Source organism: Trichosurus vulpecula, chromosome 3 (genome assembly GCF_011100635.1).
Source record: "Trichosurus vulpecula isolate mTriVul1 chromosome 3, mTriVul1.pri, whole genome shotgun sequence".
Taxonomy (NCBI): domain Eukaryota; kingdom Metazoa; phylum Chordata; class Mammalia; order Diprotodontia; family Phalangeridae; genus Trichosurus; species Trichosurus vulpecula.
The window spans coordinates 435037558-435058193 of NC_050575.1; the positions used below are offsets into that span (position 1 = coordinate 435037558).

The 20636-nt window shown below is 43.5% G+C and overlaps 1 protein-coding gene across 1 annotated transcript; it reads right to left on the bottom strand.

Annotated features, from left to right (window-relative positions):
• Nucleotides 1–222: 222 nt before the first annotated feature.
• On the bottom strand, nt 223–19825 carry LOC118842835 (major histocompatibility complex class I-related gene protein-like). Its single transcript, XM_036750143.1, has 7 exons — nt 19723–19825; nt 14222–14485; nt 13761–14018; nt 11483–11761; nt 10337–10456; nt 9808–9840; nt 223–410 (listed from the first exon to the last, which is right to left on the bottom strand). The coding sequence occupies exons 1-7, from the start codon at nt 19823–19825 to the stop codon at nt 223–225; spliced, it is 1245 nt and encodes a 414-aa protein (XP_036606038.1).
• Nucleotides 19826–20636: the final 811 nt, after the last annotated feature.

A 20636-nucleotide genomic window follows, 5' to 3' on the forward strand; every position in this document is an offset into this window, starting at 1 on the left:
CCTGTATCTGTGCTCCCCTGATCCAGTTGGTTGTGTTACTTTGTTCAGACAGTTGGAGCCCTGTCTGTTGATCTATGTGCTAATTTCTCTGCTTGTCTTTTCTCCACATTCAAGGTGCTGACCTTTCCCCTGAATTGTGAATGTAATTAAAGTAAGATTGTTGACCCCCTCAAGGCTGCCTTTCCTTTAAGAAAAGCAGATCAAAGAATTTATGCTAGCAGGCTACCCTAGGTGTCCCAGGGTGATTGCTGTTACACCATGGTACACCACCAACATCTTCAAGTCCTTCTCAAACAGAGGGTCCTCCATGATCCTCACCAATTGTCTTTTGGGCAGTAGAAACCATAAGTATGTTACAGAGTAAATAAGCAAATTTAGTCCTTGGGACATGGTGTAGGCACAGTAGAGAGCTGTGAAAAGAGAAGAGAGAGTGATGTGTGGGAGGAGAATATTTCAGAAATCTGATCTCACTTGCACTTGTGCTTATGATTAATCCCTCCCTAAATCTACCCTTTGTCTTACCACTCTCCCATTCCCTCCTGTTTCCCTGTTGAGTGAAATAGATTTCTTCACCAATTTCTGAGTATGTGTTCTTTCTCCTCTGACCTTTGACTAGTTGAGATGAAAGTGAAGTGTGATATGGTTGCTTCTGAATCCATTCTCCCAGGGCTAGATCTGTTACATTTTTTGCCCTTAAAGTTTCTCCAGAACCAGGGGTAAGGGAGTCTTAGTCCTCTGCCAACTTCTCAAGTCCCCACTGGCTGTGTTGTCCCCATTTTAAGAGACTATTGTCTAGCATCCAAGTTCCACATAACCACTTAACATCTGATTAGCTTTTAGAAAGGAATATTGACTTCAAAGTTATAGTGAGATCAAGTATTACCATACACCGCCTGTACCACTAAGTCTCTGGGTATGGAGGGAATTAGGCTCACACATTAGCTAAGTTCCCACACAGCACTAATTTCACCAAATTCAAGTCCAAAGCGAGTAGAACATTTTTTTTTTGGGACTGACACTTGCTCTTCAGTGTTGGTGTTAAGCTGTGGCAAAACCAAGCCTGGATTCCTGAACTTCTGGACCCTATGGCTTGAGTTCCTGTCCTGTACTGAAGATTCCACTCCCCATACCTATAATAGAAAAGAATTCACAATGAGACCAAAGACTCAGACCTATTTCTTGGGGCCACATATCCTCAGAGTTGGAGTAGGGGGAGAAGGGTCTAGGGCCCTCCTACTTTTATCATGTATTCTCACCAACTTTGAGTAAAGGCGTCACCACCATCCTCAGAAGTGTATCCAGTAAAAAGCCTCCAGCAGATGCTGTCAGGTCATTTTAAAGTTATCTATAATTTTGGCCACAAAACCAATGGAAAAGCTACTCTAAACCATGTGGTAGACCAATGCAGAATAGCAGGTCCCTAGTATCTTCCATGTGGGTGATGCTATTTTAGCAAACTGATGGTGTCTGCACATGCACATGACCCCCATTAAGGAGGTTCAACTGTTTCCCATGCACCACCCTCGTTCCTCCTAGTTGAAAAGGCTTCTTGTTACGTGCTCTAAATATGTGAGATAATTTTTCCCATCCTTCATTTTTCTTTTCCCCCTAGCATATTCCTCTTCTTCCTTTCTTCTTCTAATATCACTAAACATAACAAACCCACTTCCAGTCCTTCTGTCTTACTGAACTCTTTCTATGAACCCAGATGGTATTAGGCTTCTGAGGGGAAACTTGTATTCCTGCCTCTTCAGAATGCAGACACTTCATCCTTATTTAGTCCCTCTTGATTGCTTGTGCACATTTACCTTTTTATGTTTCTCTTGATTCTTGTGTTTCAGTTGCAAAATTTCTTCTCAGCTTTGGTCTTTCATCAGGAATGCTTAGAAGTGCTCTATTTTATGAAAGATTCATTTACCCTACTATAGGACCATACTCAGTTTTGGTCAGTAAGTTTATTCTTAGTTGTAAGTCTATACCTTTTGTCTTTTAGAATACTGTATTCCAAGTTCTCCACTGCCTTATGGTGATAGCTGCTAAATATTATGTGATGCTATGTCTCCTTGGTACTTGAATTCATTATTTTTGGTTGCTTAAAAGATTTTTTCCTTTGGCCTGGAAGCTCTACATTTCAGCTCTGATGTTCCTGGGAACTTTCTTTTTCTTTTTTCTTTCAGGAGGTGACCAATGGATTCTTTCCTTTTCATTTTTCCGTCTGGTTTTAAGTGATCTAAGTTTTCTCTCATGATTTCTTGAAATATGATATTTAAGCTCTTCTTTGGTCATGGCTTTTGGGTAGTCCTGTGATGCTTAAATTATCTTTCCTTGATCTGTTCTCCAGTTCAGTTGTTTTTGATACATGGGTACGTTACATTTTTTAATTTTTTTAATCTTTTGAGTTTGTTTTAATATTTCTTGTGGTCTCATAGAGTAATTAGCTTCTGTTTATTCCATCCAAATTTTCAAGGAATGTGTTGTTTGGGTTTGTTTTTATACTTCTCAGGCTAATATGTTGATTTTTCTTCCAGCTTAGAATTGGAAGAAAGAGTGGGGTTTAAGTGACAAGAATAGAATAGCCATATGTCTTCTGAGGGTATCATGATAGAGATAAGGGACAAAGATAGGTCTAAGGGTAAGGTTGATAGGAGTAGAGTGAATTAGCCCAGGAGAGACTGTCAGTCTCTGTGGTCAAATTAGGGCTGCCTTAAGATCAGGTTGCTGAGCTCTTTAGTTCAACAATTCTAAGTTTGTTAAGTTTTCATCTTTCTGAGTCTCTGTTCCTTAGCTATAAAATGAGGTTATTGAATTAGATTTCCCCTTTGGTTCTAGATTCTAGAAGATTTTCCCTTGGGGAAATTTGATCATAGTCATTTGAAAACACTTGAGATACAGAGGGGCTGGGCAGGGCTGAGCAGATAGACTCCAACCTCTTCCACCTTAAGAGAAAGCCCTGACACTCTTTCAGCCTTGCAGCTGTGACCACAGACTCTGTTGACAGTTGGCAGAGTTCTCACAAGCAGGCCATTATATCCTGTTTCTCCCTCCCCAAGGCCTTCTCTTTCCCCCCTTCAGTGGGTTGGCTTTAGCATCTGGTCCTATTTGGGGAACCTGGTGAACTTCATAGGTCCCAACTTTATAAGGGTCAAAGGCATGACCCAAAACCTTCCCTGGTAACACCAAAGGCATCTCCTGGTTTTCAGGAGCATAATTCACAAGTTGGCACATCTGCTTAGAAGATCCTTTGGACCTCACCATATCACAAGCTTGTGAACTTCCTTGTTATCCTCTAGGCTCCCAGGCTCCACGGTGATGAACTCACCACTTTATGGACAAATTGAAAGCCTTATGACACACTTTCCTTCAAACAAGCCTGTGAGGAGTCTATCCAAGAATCATTAACCCTGTTTTACAGATGAGGGAAGTGAGCCTCAGAGAAGGGAAGTGACTTGTACAAGGTGATCTAGGGAGTAACTAGAAGACCCAGGATTTTATCCTACCAGGTCACCTGGGCAGGTCTGCCACATCCAGAAGCCTTTCTGCTGTGATATACTGCCTTTATGAATTGAATTACAGTCACAAAAATGCAATTGTTGAGTAACGTGGCCCAGACCACCCCCAATCCTTGGGGCCAAGACAACCTGTTAAACTTGAGGAAGGAATTTATTGGTTACCCCATCCCTAGGAGTTGGAGCTATGACCTTAGGGCTCCTATAGAAAAAGCAGCAGTCTTTACAGAACAGAAATCTTCCTGTCTCCCTGCCCCTTCTCTGTGATACACACAGTTCTCATCCCAAACAGGTAATTGCCATGCAATCTTCTGTCCTACCCCTGAAAGTCTCTTGCCCACTAACCCCTGCTACAACACCAGACATCCCTAGCACCATACATCACATCAAACCCTAAGGTATGTTTTTCCAAAAATACATTTTGTGGTCAGACTTTGTCCCTTTGTGACCCAACTTTCTTTAGTCAAGAAAGGAAGAATGATGTCGTGGAAAGGAGATTTGGCTTCAAGTGCCTCCTCTGATACATACTAAATACAGACTATTTCATGTCTCTGGGTCTCAGTTTCTTCTTCTGTAAGATCTGGATAATGCTAGAAATACATGTGAGCAACCTTAAAGCATTAATTAATTCCCATCCATATGGGAACTCCCAGGATGGAATCTCTTTCCACTTTTGTAGATGCAACTCTTCTATTACTTATTTTGGAGAGTTGTCTGGGGCACTGAGTTCATTGACTCTCCCATGTTCACACAGCTAGGGATTCTTTTCAGGCATGGATTGGGCTAGATGTATGCTAAAGTGCCTTACAATTACAAAGCTCTACGATTAAATATGCCAGAGGCAGGGCTAGAACCTAGATCTTCCTGACCCCAAGGCCAGCCTTCTATACAGTATGAAGCATTGCCACCCAGAAGCTCTATAAATATAAGTTTCTAAGATCACTTAGTCAGTGAGATGATGTATGTCGAGCACTTTGGAATCCTTAAAGCGCTATACAAACGTAAAGTATTATTATGAATTTGCATTGGTTTATTTCCCTTCCATTCCCTAGTGAATCTTCCTATTTTCTTCCCTAGCTCTGTCCACTATTCCCAAGTATCCAGTCCAGTCTGGGCCTAGTCGCAGATAACCAGTAGTCCTTGAAATGTTAGCTGGGCTTAGGGAAGAGTGGTGGTATCCAGGAGAGAGAAGATGGATTCCGATGCCTCAAGGTATGTTTTCAGGCATCTCCCCTTAGTCCTCTCCTGTCAGCTTAACCTCTTCATTGTTGTTGGGGCCAGATGTTCCCAGTGATCTCAGTCAGTTAGCCAAGAAGCATTTATTATTAAATGTGTTAAACACTGGGGATACAAAAGGGGGGAAAGTCAGCCTGTGCTCTCCAAGAGTTTACATTTTGATGGAGGCGACAACATGGAAACAACTATGTGTGCACAAACTATAGACAATAAATAGGAGAGAATCAGTGGAGGGAAGGAGCCTTGGGGGCAATTGGGAAGGGTCTCTGGAGGAAGATGGGACTTTTTCTGTGACTCAAAGGAAGGCAAGGAAACCAAGAGGTGAAGATGAGGAGGGAGAGCATTGCATGAGTGAAAGTCACTGAAAATGCACGGAGTTGGGAAGTCTTTGGGGGAATCACTTATGTTGCACGGCCCTTTTCAGTTATGAGATGTAAAGGCCAAAGGGACCTTCCAAGTCATCTTGTTCTGCTTCCTCATTTTAAAGATGAAAGAAGTCAGGCCTTGAGAGGAGAAGTAGCTCAGCTAACATCACAGAGATATTGAGAGTGAGAGCCAGGGCTGGAATCCAGATCCTCTTAATAACAAATTCAAGGCTTTCCCCCATATACCATGCCACTTCTTTCCTCAGGTTTTCTAATCTATGGGCACATTGTCAAGAGGGTTTCCAGAGCCATGGCACCCTTTAATATTCTAAAGATAGGCTCCCACTTGAAGTGGCTGCCAGATTCCCAAACTTACCTCATGGCCACAGGCTGACACCATCTTGTTCCGATTGTGGTTCCCATTCACCTCCCCCTCTACTCTCTCTTAAGTTTACTCAGCACAACTCAAATTCTTCTACAGCTTAATTATTTAAAAAATTTATAAACCCAAGCAACTTTGTAGAAAAAAGAATGTATTGACCATTAAGTTCTAACTATTTACATCCCTCTAATTTCTTGGATACTTTCCAGTGTCCAAAACAGGCTGAATTACAGTCATATAATCCAAGAGATTTTACTTGATTAAATAAAGGGAAACAGAGTCAGATTGAGCAATGTTCCAATTTGACAGGGAACAACTTTACATTTAAAGGAAGGAATAATTAAGTGTTAGTGGAAAAAAAATGCCAAGGATGTTACAACATTTTGTGTTGTTTTTTTTTTTGCATTCTAGCACTGTGATATCCATGTTTTACATTCTTAAATATTTTGCCTTATAAGTGTTGTTGTGATTTCATAAGAATGTGTTTGTCATGTGGATTGGAATTGTCAAAATTGCTCCAAGATGGAATCAGTCTTGTTCTTTCTCTTCTGTGGACTCTTGCAGAGCTGGAAGACACCTTTGAGACCACCTATCCAGTGCCATAACTTTACAGATCAGGAAACGGGTCCAGAAGCAGAAGTGATGTGTGTGAGGTTACACAGCTAATATGCAGCTGAAGTGGGATTAAGGTCCAGTTCTCTCAAGTCGCCATTCAGTGCTCACAGCATGATTTTCCCCCCAATTGTATACAGTACATTTGCATTCTTTCGTGTGCAGTTATTTCGAGACTTTCATTTCACTGCATTTCCATACATGCTTACAGATTTCAGGCTTGCCCTTTTCACATCTGTACAAGATCCTGTGGAGTTACTGCACCCATTTTAGCAGTGGAGGTGAGAAAGGACAGCATTCTTGGCATAGGGACCAGAAAGCACACAGGCAAAGAGATGGGAGACAGAGGATCGGGTATGAGGCAGGAGTAAGGTATACAAAAACTGGAAAGATAAGAAGGGGCAGTTTGTTCAGAGGAGTTTTAAGAGCCAAACCAAAGGGTTTATATTTGAGCCTAGAGTTAATAGGGAGTCACTAGGGTTGATTGAGTAGAACAGGGACATGGTTGGGCATGTGGTTCAAGAATCACTTTGGCAGTTGAGTGGTGGATGGATTGGAGTGGGGAGAACCTTGAGGCAGAATGATTAATTAGGGGGCAATTGCAAATGATCTTTGGGAGAGGTAATGAGGGCCTGAATTAGTGAGGTGGCTGTTTGAACAGAAAGAAGGGAACATATTGGAGATATACGGTGAAAATAGGAATGACAAGGTTTGGCTCTTGATTGGACATGAGGGGTCAGTGAGAAGAAGGAGTAGATGTTTTGAACTTGGCAACTGGAATTATGGTGTGAGCCTAATAGTAACAGAATGGCCTGTTAGGTGGGTGACTTTTGAGTCAGGAAACCACAGGCACTGTGTTAGGCACCGGAAGACCTGGGTGACATGACCAGTTCCATTATCTAGCTGTGTGACTTTAGATAAGTCACTTGAATTTTTTAGCCTCATTTGCATCATTTGTAGGATGAGGAGAATAATAGCTGTAGCCAGATATCTCATAGGATCTCAGTTTTCTCATCTGCAAAATGGGGGTAATAGGTCTTGCAGAGAGTCAGCATGGCATCATGGCTAGAATAGAGGACTTGGGATCAGGAAAACTTTGATTCAAATCTTGCCTCTCCACACTTAATAGCTGTGGGAACCTGGACAAGTCTCTGAGCCTTAGGCCATTCCCTGAGTTATAGATGAACTCTATACCAATGAAATCACAGGTCTTTCACATAATACTTGTGAAATTTACATCATAGCGTTGTTTGTAAAAAATAATGAAAACCCTAAAATGCTATAGAAATTAGAGCTAGTTTAACAGTTAAAAAATGAACCTGTCATTGATACGGGGAACTTCCAAGGGAAGAAATTCCCTCTATCAATGCAAATTGGCACCTTCTTTGAAACTTACAATCTTAGAGCTCTGTCTCAAGCACTGAAATGTTAAGTTACTTACCCAGGGTTACGCAACCATTAGCATCACATAGGGTCACATGCATTTGAAGTAACTCTGAAGCCAGCTATCTACCTAGTGTACCTTGCTGCTGCTCCTAACAAATATAATTCTATTTAATTTTGCTGGATTAACAGGTATACAATGGTATATTAAGGCTGTTTTGTAATTTGTATTATTTTCTTTGTTAGAATTAATTTTTCCCAGGGATCATCCATTATCTGTTCTTCCTCTGGTGGAAGTTATCAGCTCATCTCTGCTGACTGATTCTTAATGGTGCCTAGAAACTGACTGGGGTTATTTATATTGAGCCTATCTATTCTTGGGATCAGTCAGCTTTCAGCAATTATATTGGTCTCATCCATTGTTTACCATTCTGCTGTTTACCTTTGGAGAGTTATTTTTTATGGTTCCTCATACAAAAGCTTTTCAGATTTTTTTCGATCTTCTGATATATCCATCTTATACTTGGTGATTTTCTCTATTTCCTCAAGGACAAGAAGCTTACTTTCCACCTGCCTTGCTGTTGTACCCTCAGAACCACTGGGCTGTATCATGTACTCCACAGCTGAATCCTGTATGGCTTATCTCCCCCTACTAGAATGTAGTCTTGAGAGCAGGGACGTCTCTCTTTTCTACTTTTATCTCTAGTACTATGCTAAGTGCTAGGGGTAAAATTAATAATTCAGCCATCCATTCATCATCCACTCATTCATAAATGAGTTACTCTGTTTTCTTCCAGGTTTTTCTTTAAATAACATTTGTTTAGGGGGCAGAAGAAAATCAAGAAACTGCACTAACTAGTCTACTACAAATTTCTATTACATAATTTCAGCTGGGCCTCACTGAAATGGGGCAATCCTTTAATACATCTCTAATTGAGTCCCTATACTACTCAAGAAAGTGACTTTTCCAAACCTTTGAATTCATCCTTAAACCTCCTATGAGTCCTCTTTCCTCTGCTCCCTCAGCGGAGAACCTTGCCTCAATTCATTGAAAACACTGAGGTCATTTCCTGAGAACTACTGCCCTTCTCGCCTCCTAATCTCATATCCCTAAGATGCCTTCCCCTACCATTTCCTCCTTTATCCCATCTCAGAGGAAGAGGGAGTCCTTCTTACCAAAACAAACCTTTTTATAAGCACAAATGATCCCATTCCATCCTGTCTTCTCCAGTGGGGATGATTGCCCTTCTGTCCCCAATCTTCAGTCTCTCTCAGTCTATTGGCTGCTTCCTTGATGCCTACAAGCATGTCCTCATCTCTATGCTCAAAAGCCCTCATTTGTTCTATCCATCCTTGCTAGCTGCTACCCTCTACCTCTCATTCTTTTCATGACTCAATTCCTTGAGAAGGCCTTCTACAAAGGAACTTCTTTTCCTTTCACTCTCTCCCAAAATCTCTGCTCTAGCTTTCCATCTCATTATTCAACTGACACTAATCTCCCTGTGGTTCTTCACCCAAGACACTCCATTTCTTGACTCCAAGCATTTTCACTGGGTGTCTCCCAGCAGAGGGAGCCTGGTCCTTTTTATCTCTGCCTCTTGACTTCCTTGGCTCCCTTCAAGTCTCAGCTCAAGTCACACCTTTTGAAAAAAGCCTAGAGCCTTCCTTCTGAGATATTCCCAATTTATTCTCTCTGTCTCTGTCATGCTCCCTTTCTCTGTCTATGTCTGTCTTTCTTTGTATTACGTAAGAAATCTTGGTTGTATGTAGATGTTCGCATGTTGTTTCTCCCATTAGAATGCAAGCTAATCAAGGCCAGGGACTATTTTTTTTAACCTTTCTTTGTGTCCCAGTGACTGGCACATAGTAAGTGGCTTAAGAAATCTTTGTTGATTCGATTATCTAGAGTTTATGACTTTTTATGAAAGTAAGTGAATTTTAAGCAAGTGTCCCTTCCCTGGAGTTTTGGGTTGGGGGACTCCCTAACTTCTGCATGGTAGAGAAGGAAGAAGAGAAGAGGAATGGGGAGGGGAAGGGGAAAAAGAAGAAGGAGAAAGTGCTCCTAACAAGATGCCATCCCTGTGGAAAGAGATGTTTGGAATATTTAGAACATTTAGATGTTTAGAATCCTCTCATGTCCCCAATATTTGTTGCCTAGCTGCTGAAAGGTGGGAAGAGACAAAGATTATGGAATTTCTTCTATATATACTTCTCTCTCTTCATTGCCCCATGTCCCTGCCATATTTTCCTTTCCTCAATGAACCTCCTGAAATGCCACTCTGTAGCTTTCTTCCCTTGGCCTTCCCCTCTCCTTTTCTCTTACCTTCTTCTGTGTTGTGCTCTTGGGTCCTGTGGCCTATGGAATAGAGGGAGAGAATTATAGGGAAAGACCTGGGAGAACCATAAAAAAAGACTGCCCTGTGTGGAAAAACCTAGAGATAGCCTTTCGTTTAATATTAAGGACCATGCCACACGGTGCCATGTGGGGATTCCCCAGTCCAGTGATCATCACATTGGTATCTCCTTGTGGGTGAAGAACAGGGGTTCCTCAAGGCCTTGAGTAGTTTCTTCTCCTCTGCCCCCACCTCCCAGGCCAGGATGGAGCTGTCTCTTTTCCATTGCACACTAGGACTGGTCAGTGACTGGTGGTCCTCTGCTTTTGGTTTTTTCCACCAATGTCCAGTAGAGGGATCCATGTGGCTGACTACCCCCTGCCCTCCCCACCCCCCAGCAAAACAGTATGCCTGAAATATTGCCCTCGAAGTGTCCTTAGACCTTGGATTGCCATTGGAAATGACACTTCCTTCTTTTGATTTGCCCTCCCTGTTCCCATTTGTCCTCCTTGTTCCTACCCCATGCATCTTTTTTCCTCCATACGATGAAGGCCACAGCTGAAATCAGGACCAGGATGGTACTGGCTGAAATACTTAGAGACAGTTCCCAGGACTTTCCTCTGGTGATTTTCCTGGGTGCTGCAGGGAAGGCAAAGGCAACAGACACAAAAGTGGGTTTTCTCCATGGGACTGTATCTGATGGGAATTTGTAGGCATTACAAAGGGTTTTTTCCCCAGCTATCTCGTCATTTTCAGAAGAGAATGGGGGTTCATTTGCATGCTATTTGTGTCATTTGAGATTCAAGCTTAGTGAATTGCATAAGACTCTTTTCATTGGTGGAGAAAAGAATTATTCAATGCTGCATCCCAGTTTGAGGGGTGGAGTTGGCATGAGAGCTTGGGAAAGGAGAGACCTTCTAGCTTCCTGTTTCAAGAGAGGACACACATTTTACAACCATCTCTGGGAGAAAACCAGAGATTGGGAAAAAAAAGACCTTGGGAAGTAGCAGACACATAGAGGAGCCAGGACCTTAACCTGTTCCTAATTTTCTAGCTTGCTTCCCTAGAGATTTAGGGGAATTTTCTCTTGGGTGATATTGGAGGCATTATGGGTTGTGCTGAAATATTTTGCTCACAGTGGGAGAACTCAGTCATTCTGTGTATTGTCTGGTATATTCTAAGCTGCATAACTTCTCTGAGGTTATAGGTTTAGCTAAATGTGTTTGTTCACCACTCACTATTTGTGATCTTTTTTTTTTCAACTAGCATTTACCCTGAAGGAACCAGCCTTTGGACATAATCAGCATTCTTTCCTAACTTAGGGATAGTGATTAGGAAAATGACTGGAACCTAAAAATCATTTCCTCTAGTCTAGTGACATGTAGGGAGGCAGACAGATGTAAGAGGTCTGGTACCCTCTTTCTGAGGAGAGCAGAGCGGCCAGCCTCATGGGCCCTTCTCTTGTTCCTCTCTAGGCAGGAGTCAAAGTCTCCTTTGGAGAGGGGTGGGCAAGATTTCAGAAGTATTTCTTTATGATTTCCTGTGAGCTGCCTTTAGGCAAACCGATATGGACATGCATAATCTACATCCCCCTCCCACATATATCCCATTTGCCAAACTTTCACAAACCTTGGGTTCAAAGCACACCTCCAAGAAGTCCCTCACCTGGGTATATGGCAGGCACGCCTAGCTCACTGTGCTCCACAGCACAGGCATAACCCTCTCCAGGATCCTTTGGCTGGAGCTCCATAATGACTTGGAGGTAGAAGGTGGCATCAGCATTGGGTAGGGTACCACTGGAGTTCTCCTTTCCCCATACACCCATTTGTCCATCCTTTTCCCAATGTAGAAGGATGGGGCGGGGGTAGAAGCCTCTGGCTGTGCAGAAGAGTGTGATCCTGCCATCTTGGGCATCCCGACGAGACACAGTTACCTCAGGGGGCTCTGGGAGCAAATGAGGAGAGAGAGGCTGTCATTTTGAAAGATCAGTGGACACCTACTATTTTCCTATTACTTCTAGCATCCATAGAAAATCTTTTGTTTGACCTTTGGAGATCTTCACAATAAGATGCCTTTACATCTTTCCAGTCTTCTTACACTGGGCATAGAGAGACAAAAATGGCCCAGTGTCTGCCCTCAAAGACCTTACATTGTCCTGGGAATATTAAAGGTGGGGCAAATAAAACACAGATCGAGATGAATAAGTATGATGTAAAGAAAATGGGACAGGAGCAAGGAAGAAGCCGAAGGGCTCTTGGAATTTTGAGGAGGGAGACAACCCTTCAGCTGCAAAGGTGGGCTTGGGAGAAGAGAGGTCAGAGAAGGGGCCATCTCAGCTTGAAGAAAGACAAAGATTGCGAAAGGCAGAGATGAGGAAGGAGTTCATTCTACGAAGGCAGGATGGGTATATGGAGGTAGAAGATGGTCGATGAGTCAGTTTCTGTGTTGTCACATTTCCTTGCTTATGGCTGGACATGTTTTCCCTATAGGATGAAAGACCGAGCTCAGTTGTGGAGGGTCAGATATAACAATATGGGTATATGATCGCTGTTTAGCTCTTCTTTGCATCTGGGGTTCAGTCAGGATCTGACTGCAAATTCAAATGCAGTTACCAGAGAAACTCAATGGAACCTGCGGCACAAAGTCCATTTCATGGAACTTTCTTCATTGGTGGAGAGTGACCATTTGATGATCCACTTCTGTGTGAGGGGGAAAAGTTATCCAGAGCTTGGGAGGAGAGAGAAGAGGGAAGGAGTGGGAGAAGGAGAGGGAGAGAGAAAGGGAGAGAGGGAGGGGGGTGGAGAGAGAGAGAGAGAGAGGGAGAGAGAGAGAGAGAGAAAGAGAGAGAGAGAGAGAGAGAGAGAGAGAGAGAGAGAGAGAGAGAGAGAGAGAGAGGGAGAGAGAGAGAGAGAGAGATGGATCTTTTGACTTCCAGCTTGGATAGGGAAGACACGAGGTTCCAGAATCTCTTCAGGGAGAGGTCCTTGAAGGGAAAAACTCTAGTAAGAAGCTGACATGAGAGGAGGTGGCAGTCTCCAACATATTCCTGTCCCCAGCTTGCTGCACTTAAGATTTTGGGGAACTTCCACTTGGGTGGGATCTGGCCCCTCTATCTCAGTTGAACTGAGATTTCTCACTCTCAAAGGGAGAGTTCATTTACTCTGTGTATTATCTGGCATATATTCTCATATATTCTCTTCCTTCAGTGACTTGAAGAGAGCCCGGAACTTTGAGTCTTTTCTCTCTAAGCTCAAAGCTGGAAGACCAGGATCTCTCTTCTCTCAAACCCCCTCACCAACTTTGCCTTGAAATGGAGTATTGAATAGTCATTCTCCACCAGTGAGGAGAGTCGTGCAAATTAGCTTTGAGGTTGTAAACATGCCGCATGAGCTCTGGATTGCCTTTCCTAGAGGATCAAAAGCCAGGACCACACAGAAGAAAGCAGGAAGGAACAACCAACCTACTAGAGTTGAATAGTTGCATGGTCTTGATTTCAAACTTGACCTCAGCTACTTACTGGCTGTGTGACCCTGGGCAAGTCACTCAACACAGTCTGCCTCAGTTTCCTCATCTGAAAATGAGCTGGAAGAGGAAATGGCATATCACTCCCAGTATCTCTGCCAAGAAAACCCCAAATGCATCGTGAAGAGTTGAACGTGACTGAAATGACTGAACAACAACCTGGAGAGAGACTTCCTTGTTATTCCTGCCCATGCTCTCCTACTAAGTTAACCCATGATCTGGCTGGTTTGATGATTGCCCATCCTAGTGATAGCAGTGCTAACCTTGGAGATACATTGTCTTCTTAGAGCAAGCTTTATATAGATAAATTGGAAACTCAGCTGTATTCGGTTTTCCTATTGACTGTTAGCAAGAGTCACAACTACTCAACGGCAAGACTGTGGTTCCACATGAGAAGAGGAGTCTAGGGTCTGGGACTTACCGTTCTCCTTTAGGTGAAAGAGATCCAGGACAATCTTCAGAAATTTGGGGCACTCTTCTACAAGTAGCCTGTCCCATTGGACACTCTCCTCCAAATACTTGCAGAAGTGCATGACCTCTGGCTTCTTGGTCACCCATCCCTCACTCTGCTGTTCCAACTGGCAGACAGTCTCACCATCGAAAGCAACCCACATTCTGCTGTCCACTTGGATGTCTCCATCCAACTCGCAGGAAACTGTGACCTGGGTTGTTTCAACCTCTATTGGGGAAAGGAAGGAGCAGGACTGGATCCTTCTGGGGAGCGACTGGAAAGGTGTTCTGAGGCTGCATGGGTGGGGACCCTTGGGCTAACCTCCTAGAAATAGACCTGGGCATCTTCAGGGGAGAAAGGTGGAGGAAGTATAGCTAGAGGTGGAAAAGGGTGAAGGAGGGAAGGACAAGGCCCTGGGGCAGGAAACTCACCCCAGGTCTCATTGTAAGAGACCATCCAGTAGGCACAGAAACGCCGCAAATCATCCTCTCCCCCTTGCTGTAGCTGTTGACTCAATTTCTCCATCAGCTTGTTCTTCAGAGGTGGGTAGGCCCAGCCTAGTTTGATTAGCAGCTCCTTGCTCTGGGTATCATATGAGAACAAGAGCTGTCTGTCCACCCACACGTTGAAGATGATGTCTGGAAGGTTGTCGGTTACAGCCAGGCCAGTGAACTGGGTCTCCAGGCTGTGGAGGGCTGGATGACAGAGAGGGTGACCGTTGCATCTAGACATGCCCTCCCACCCACCCCTTCTCATCCTTTTCATTTCCTGATGGCAAGCATAGCTAGGGCAGAGGGAAGGGGGCAGCCACTCCAGGGGAAAGTCCAGAAAGGAGTAACCCATGGTTTTTCAATCTACAATTGCTTCTTCTTACTAACCCTATTGCATCTTTGGGGCCAGAGGAAGACCTTAGGAGGGAGGCATGCAGAGGAAGAGACGGGGAAGCTTGGAAGTGGGTTTTGAGGGATTGTTCTCAAACTCTTTCGCAGTATATAATTTCTTTGATGGTTGAAGTGAAAAACCTTCCTCAAATGACTACTTCTGTTCTGAAAGCTGCCCCCTGTAGCCTAAACAGAGTGGTAATGAGAGTAATTATAAATCACTATTATAGGGCAGACTGGCAGTGGGGAGTAGTGAATAGAGGCTGTGGACTAAGGAAGACCCGGGTTCAAGTTCTGCCTTTCCGTGACCCTCAGCAAGCTACTTAACCTTTCCATGTCCTGGTCTGGACAGCTCTTGAAGACTATTAATTACAGAAAAATTGTCCCTTCACACCAGCAGAGTGTGCCCAAATTGGGAGTTTTCTACACTGATTAAATTATAGGTTAAAACAAAGCAAAAAAGTTTCGAATTACTACAGAAGGCACACACATAGTAATTTGCATGCATGAGTTCATTTGAAAATCAAAATGTAATTGATAGAATGTTGGACTTGAACTGGAGTTGGAATCCCTCCTTTTCCTCTGACTATCTTTGTGACCATGAGCAAACCATTTCAGCTCTGGGGCTCAGCTTTCTCATCTGTAAGGAGGAGACAACAATACTTTCACCACGTACCACATAGGGTTTAGAGCTAGAAGGGACCTTGGTGATCATATAGTCCAACCTTTTTATTTTAAAGAAGAGGAAATTGAGATGCAATGAAGATGAGTGACTTGCCCAAAGTCACATAGCTCATAAATGTCAGAGCTAGGATTCAAACCCAAGTACTCTGATGCCAAATCCAGTGGTTTCCCTGCCCCCCCCCCCCCCCACCGTACTATCTTCGGCAGCTAGGTGGTGCCATAGTGCATAGAACACCGGGCCTGGAGTCAGGAAGACTCATCTTCTTGAGTTCAAATCCAGCTTCAGACACTTACTAGATGTGTGACCCTGGGCAAGTCACTTCAACCTGTTTGCCTTAGTTTCCTCATCTGTACAATGAGCTGGAGAAGGAAATGGTAAACCACTCCAGTATCTCTGCCAAGAAAACTCCAAATGTGGCCATGAAGAGTCAGCATTGACTCAGCAATTACAGCGATAATGATATTCTGACTGTCAGATGTGAGAAAAAGCTCCTTGTAAACTTCAAAAATGGAAGTTACAGTGATCTGAACCGGTGTAGGATCAAGGAGAGGTATATGGTAGAATCTGGGACTTTTAGGAAAAGCTGAGAGAAGAAAGTAGCTATCATATTGGATTTCGAGTTTGGTGACGTGGGTTCAAATCCTGGCTCTTCCACTGACTACCTCTATGACTGGGCAAGTCAGTCTCTGGGCCTCAGTTTCCTACTATGTAAAATAAAAGGGTTGAACTAAATGACTTTTCAGATTTCTTCCAGCTTGGAATCTATGATTCCCTGAAATTCTGAGGGAGTCGTTAGTAAGAGGAGGCTCCAATGAGGCTGTGGTGGCAAGAGCTAGACGTGGAGTAAGGAAGACCTGCTGCAGATGCTTACTTGCTGTGTGACCCTGAGCAAGTCACTTGACATTTCTGGGCTTCCTGGGCTTCTCATGAGGGTACTAGATTTGGTGACTTCTAATGTACCTCCCGATTCTAAAACTATGACTGCATGGTCTTAGGAAGAGCAGGGAGGCTCTCTTAAGTTCCCGCTCTAGGCTATGTGTCAAGATGAGGAGAAGCCAATCGAGGAATTATCCTTATTACAGAAATGTCAAGTGGTCATGCAGTTTGGAGGAGATCAGATTCTTCACAGACATGGACCTGATTGAGGTCAGAGCTGTACTAGGAAGTCTCAGGTTAGAGGACTTCATTGGAGGGTAGAGTGGTGTATACAGCCATAGAGCAGAGGCCAACCAGACCTGGGCCTTATGGATGGGGGTATTTGTGTTGCATGATAGTAAGGATTGGCTGGGGATTTTGAGAAAATGTGCAGGACCAGTAGTTTCTATGGAGAGAAAGTACTCTCCCCCCACATAATACACACAACTCACCCAATGTCAGGTACAAGGTCCTCTTCCCCCTGCCCTAGTTACAGCACTGACTGAGACCTAGAAAGAAGGGCCTTCCAAAACTATCAAAGGAGCTATGAGAAATAGCTCTGTTGGGTTCTTGAGCAAGAAGCAGGAGGGGGATCTAGGGAATAGAACTAAGGTGGAATTTCTGTGTTAGCTTGAAAAAAGCTTTAATGAGGCTTGGGCTTATAATTATCCACTTGCATACAGTGTATGCACCAAACTCTCCACATCCCATAGGAAAGTAGATTTTATAGAAACAATGGAGAGAGAAAGAGAGATGGATAGATAGATAGATAGATACAGAGACACAGAGAGAGACATGAAGAGGCATAGAGAAAGCAATAAAAAAGAAAGAGAAAAAGAAAGTAATAAAAAGAGAGTGAGAAAGAGTGAGAAAAAGAGAGAAGGAAAAAAGAGACAGTGAGATAAAAAGAGAGACAGAAAGAGACAGAGAGAGAAAGAAAGAAACAGAGAGAGAGATGGTGAAAAGGGAAGTGGACTGGGAATCAGGAGATCTGTGAATCCAAGCTCTGATTCTTGCCTAGGTCAAGTTTTTTTTTTTTTTTCTGGAATTTGCCTCTGTGCTTCATGTCTTCATCTTGAAAAATTATGGGACTGGATATGGGACAGCTAAGGTAGCACCATGGATAGAGTGCTGGGCCTGGGGTCAGGAAGACCTGCATTCAAATGCAGCCTCAGACACTTATGAACTGCGTGACTAGCAGTTTCCCTATCTGTAAAATGAGCTGGAGAAGGCAATGGCAAACCACTCCAGTATCTTTGCCAAGAAAACCCCAAACAGGGTTACAAAGAGTCAGACATGACTGAAATTACTGCACAAGAAGATTGACTATACTGATGTAAATAAAATGTTTGAAACTGAATGTTGGGATGTGGTTGGGGGCTGGGAAGAGGGAAGGAGAAGGGGAAGATAATTTTTGGAAATGTAGTGATATGAGACCAAAAGAAACCAATAAAATTTCATTTAAAGAGGTGAGGGTTGGACCAGACAATTTCTGGGATCTCCTTTATCTTGAACTCCTACGATGCTATTAACAGCTCATAGTTCATTAGTGCTTTCTTCTTGAAAGGTTGGGTGGTCACGATTTCATGGGTATAGAAAACTTCCAGTGAGGAAACTTCCTCCACTGTTGTCGATTGGCACCTGTTCTATAACTTAGAGTTCTATAACTATAGAGTTCTATAACTTGGGGACCTGCCAGGGCACTGAGAAGTTAAAATTGCCCAAGGTCACACAACCAATATGTGTCAAAAGTGGGATTTGAATTCAGGTCTTCCTGGCTTCAAGGCACACTCTTTATCTGCTATACCATCTCTCTGGTATTTAAGATAACCAAGGAGGAAGAGGTGCAAGTCCCAGTTGGCACATGAGAAAATAGGCTCAGAGACTGAAATGGCTGAGCCATTATCACACAAATAGTCTGTGTCACTGCTTAGATGCAAACCTGAATCTTTCCACTTCACTAAAAGGACACCTCTGGGTCACTGAGTTACACTATTGTATGTCAACAACGTAGAGACTTAACTTTCTTTTTTTAGAGCTGGAAGGGCCTCAAGACCATCCAGTTCAAACTCCTTTTTTGCAGAAGCTTGGATGGAGATGAAATGTTGGATTAGAGGTCAAATGGATTGGCCAAATGCACACAGCTTGCTAGTTAGCAACAGATTGAGGCTAGAACTGGGGTTTCCTGAGCCCCTGGTTCTAATCTGCCTCACTGCGGGGCATGGTTGGGAATGGATGGAGACTTTGGACATCTGGGTGGGAATAGTATAGCTAAGGTAGCAAGAAGGCCTGGAGGGAAAGAATGCTCTCCTTGGAATAGAGAGGTGAGGTCGATGTGCTCTTAGGTGTGCCAGCGGTGTATAAAAGGCCAAGCTCGTGTGTCTGGAGCCAAAAGGCCTGGGCTGGCCTCATGTTTTACTGATGAGGAAACTGAAGCTTAGAGAGACAAAGTACCTTGTCCAAGGTCAGAGAGATAGTAAGCAGCAGAGCTGGGGTCTGACCACAGGTTTTCTGACTCTAGGCTACTTAGGTCTTGGGTGACTTATGGGCTGGAAGGGAAGGGACTTGGTTTTGTGTCTTCCCATTCTTAGATGCAGCAGCAGAGCCCTCATAGAGGTCAAAATGATTTTCCTAAAGTGAAGGTCATTCCCCTACTCAATGAATTGCAATGGTTTCCTATTGCCTCTAGAGTCAAATACAAATGCTTTTCTTTTGCTTTGCTTCATGACCTGGTTCAAATATACTTTTCCAAACCTGTTATACATCACTCCCTTCAACAATCTAGCTAAACAATCCTCATAATTCTCTCTTCATCTAAAATTTCCTTGTGTTTGCGTTGGATCATAAGATCATAGACTTAGAACTGGAAAAGGACCTTTGAGGTCATCCAGCACCAACCCCCTCATTGCAGGATTTGAACCTTTGTCCCCAGAGTCCAAATTCTAAGCTCTTCTCATTGTCCAACGCTCCCTTCCTCATGACTTTCCTCCAATACTTGGCTTGCCAATCCTTCACACCTCTGTCTTTTAGAGTCCCCAGTCCCAGCCCAAGTGCTGCCTTCTACATGAAGCCTTTTCTGATTTCTCCACCAGCTAGGTGTCCTCTTCCCTAAAAATGTCTCATGTGTATTTAATATGTACTTATTTTTGTACATGCTTTTTTTCCCATTAGAATATAACTGCCTACATGGCAGTAACTATTTTGGCTTTTTCTTTGTATCCTTAGGACTTAGCACAGTGCAAGTAAGTTCACACTGTGAATTTTTAAATAATTACTTGTTGACTGACTGATGGAACAGGAAGTTTCCCATAGCAGCGAAGATGTCTCTCCCATACAACCAGAAACTCTCCGACAGTGGGCTATGGAGTCTTCATGATATTGGGAACTGATTCAGTTACTTGGGGAGGCCTTCCTGCTGTCAATCTCCACTCCCCCATTCCCTCACACTCACCTGTTTGGGTCTCCTTCAGGGAAAACACTCCCAGAATGAACAGCCAAGGGATGAAGAGTCCCTTCCTCCTCTGGGTTTTCATCTGGAGGAGTCCACAACCCATTCTTTCTAGTATCTGTTGGACCTTTTTCCTGGAGACCCACACAGGATGGGTTGCAGTCTCCAAATTCACTCTTCTCCAGGCCTAAGCCTTCTGTTGAGGGCAGGTGCAAGGCACCAACTTCACACCAGAATCAACAATGGCTTCAGGTTGAGTTGCTTCTGAAAGAGGAAAAAATAGGGCATTGTGAGTGCTAAGTACTTTTCACTCTCTGAAGCCTCACCCTCCATATTCCATGATTCTCCAATGGGAAATGGAACCCTTATATCCTCCTCCCACACCCCATCTGGGCTTGGCTCTGCCCAGACCCTGGCTTCCTATCACTGACAATTGGGGTAGTATGTACGCAGGCTCTGTACTACTCTGGGCTTATGGGAATGAATGTCACAAAAGTCTGTGGTGAGGACAGGAAGCCCTATGTTTAAGTCACGATAACATGTTGCTGGGGGCCCCAGAGTGGGGATGAGGCATTTGTTCTCCTAAGAACAGTAATTTCGCTTGACCTACACATGTGTCACTTGATCTCAAAGAGCAGAACTAGGCAAAGCGGTGATGGGTGGAAGTTGTGAGTGGGCAACACATAGTTATTCAATATCAAGAAAAACAATTGTGTCAGCCTTGACATTCTTGATATAAACAAGACCAGAAGACAAAGGAAGATGCAGCTGAATGGAAGCATGGTCCCCAGGTTCTCGTTGGAAAGGCAAACAAAGGAGTCGGTTTTATCATGTTTAAAGGCAAAAAGAAATATCATTTCATGGAGCAGTTGGTCAGTTCATGTTGCAGTGCTCATCAATCAATCAACAAGCATTTT

Excerpts from the sequence above, each read along its gene's own strand:
- LOC118842835 (XM_036750143.1), bottom strand. The coding sequence starts at position 19,825 with ATGGGTTGTGGACTCCTCCAGATGAAAACCCAGAGGAGGAAGGGACTC. Across the intron at positions 14,486-19,722 it reads CCTGAAGGAGACCCAAACAG|CCCTCCACAGCCTGGAGACC; the intron begins GTGAGTGTGAGG and ends TCTGTCATCCAG. Across the intron at positions 11,762-13,760 it reads CTTTCACCTAAAGGAGAACG|AGCCCCCTGAGGTAACTGTG; the intron begins GTAAGTCCCAGA and ends ATTTGCTCCCAG.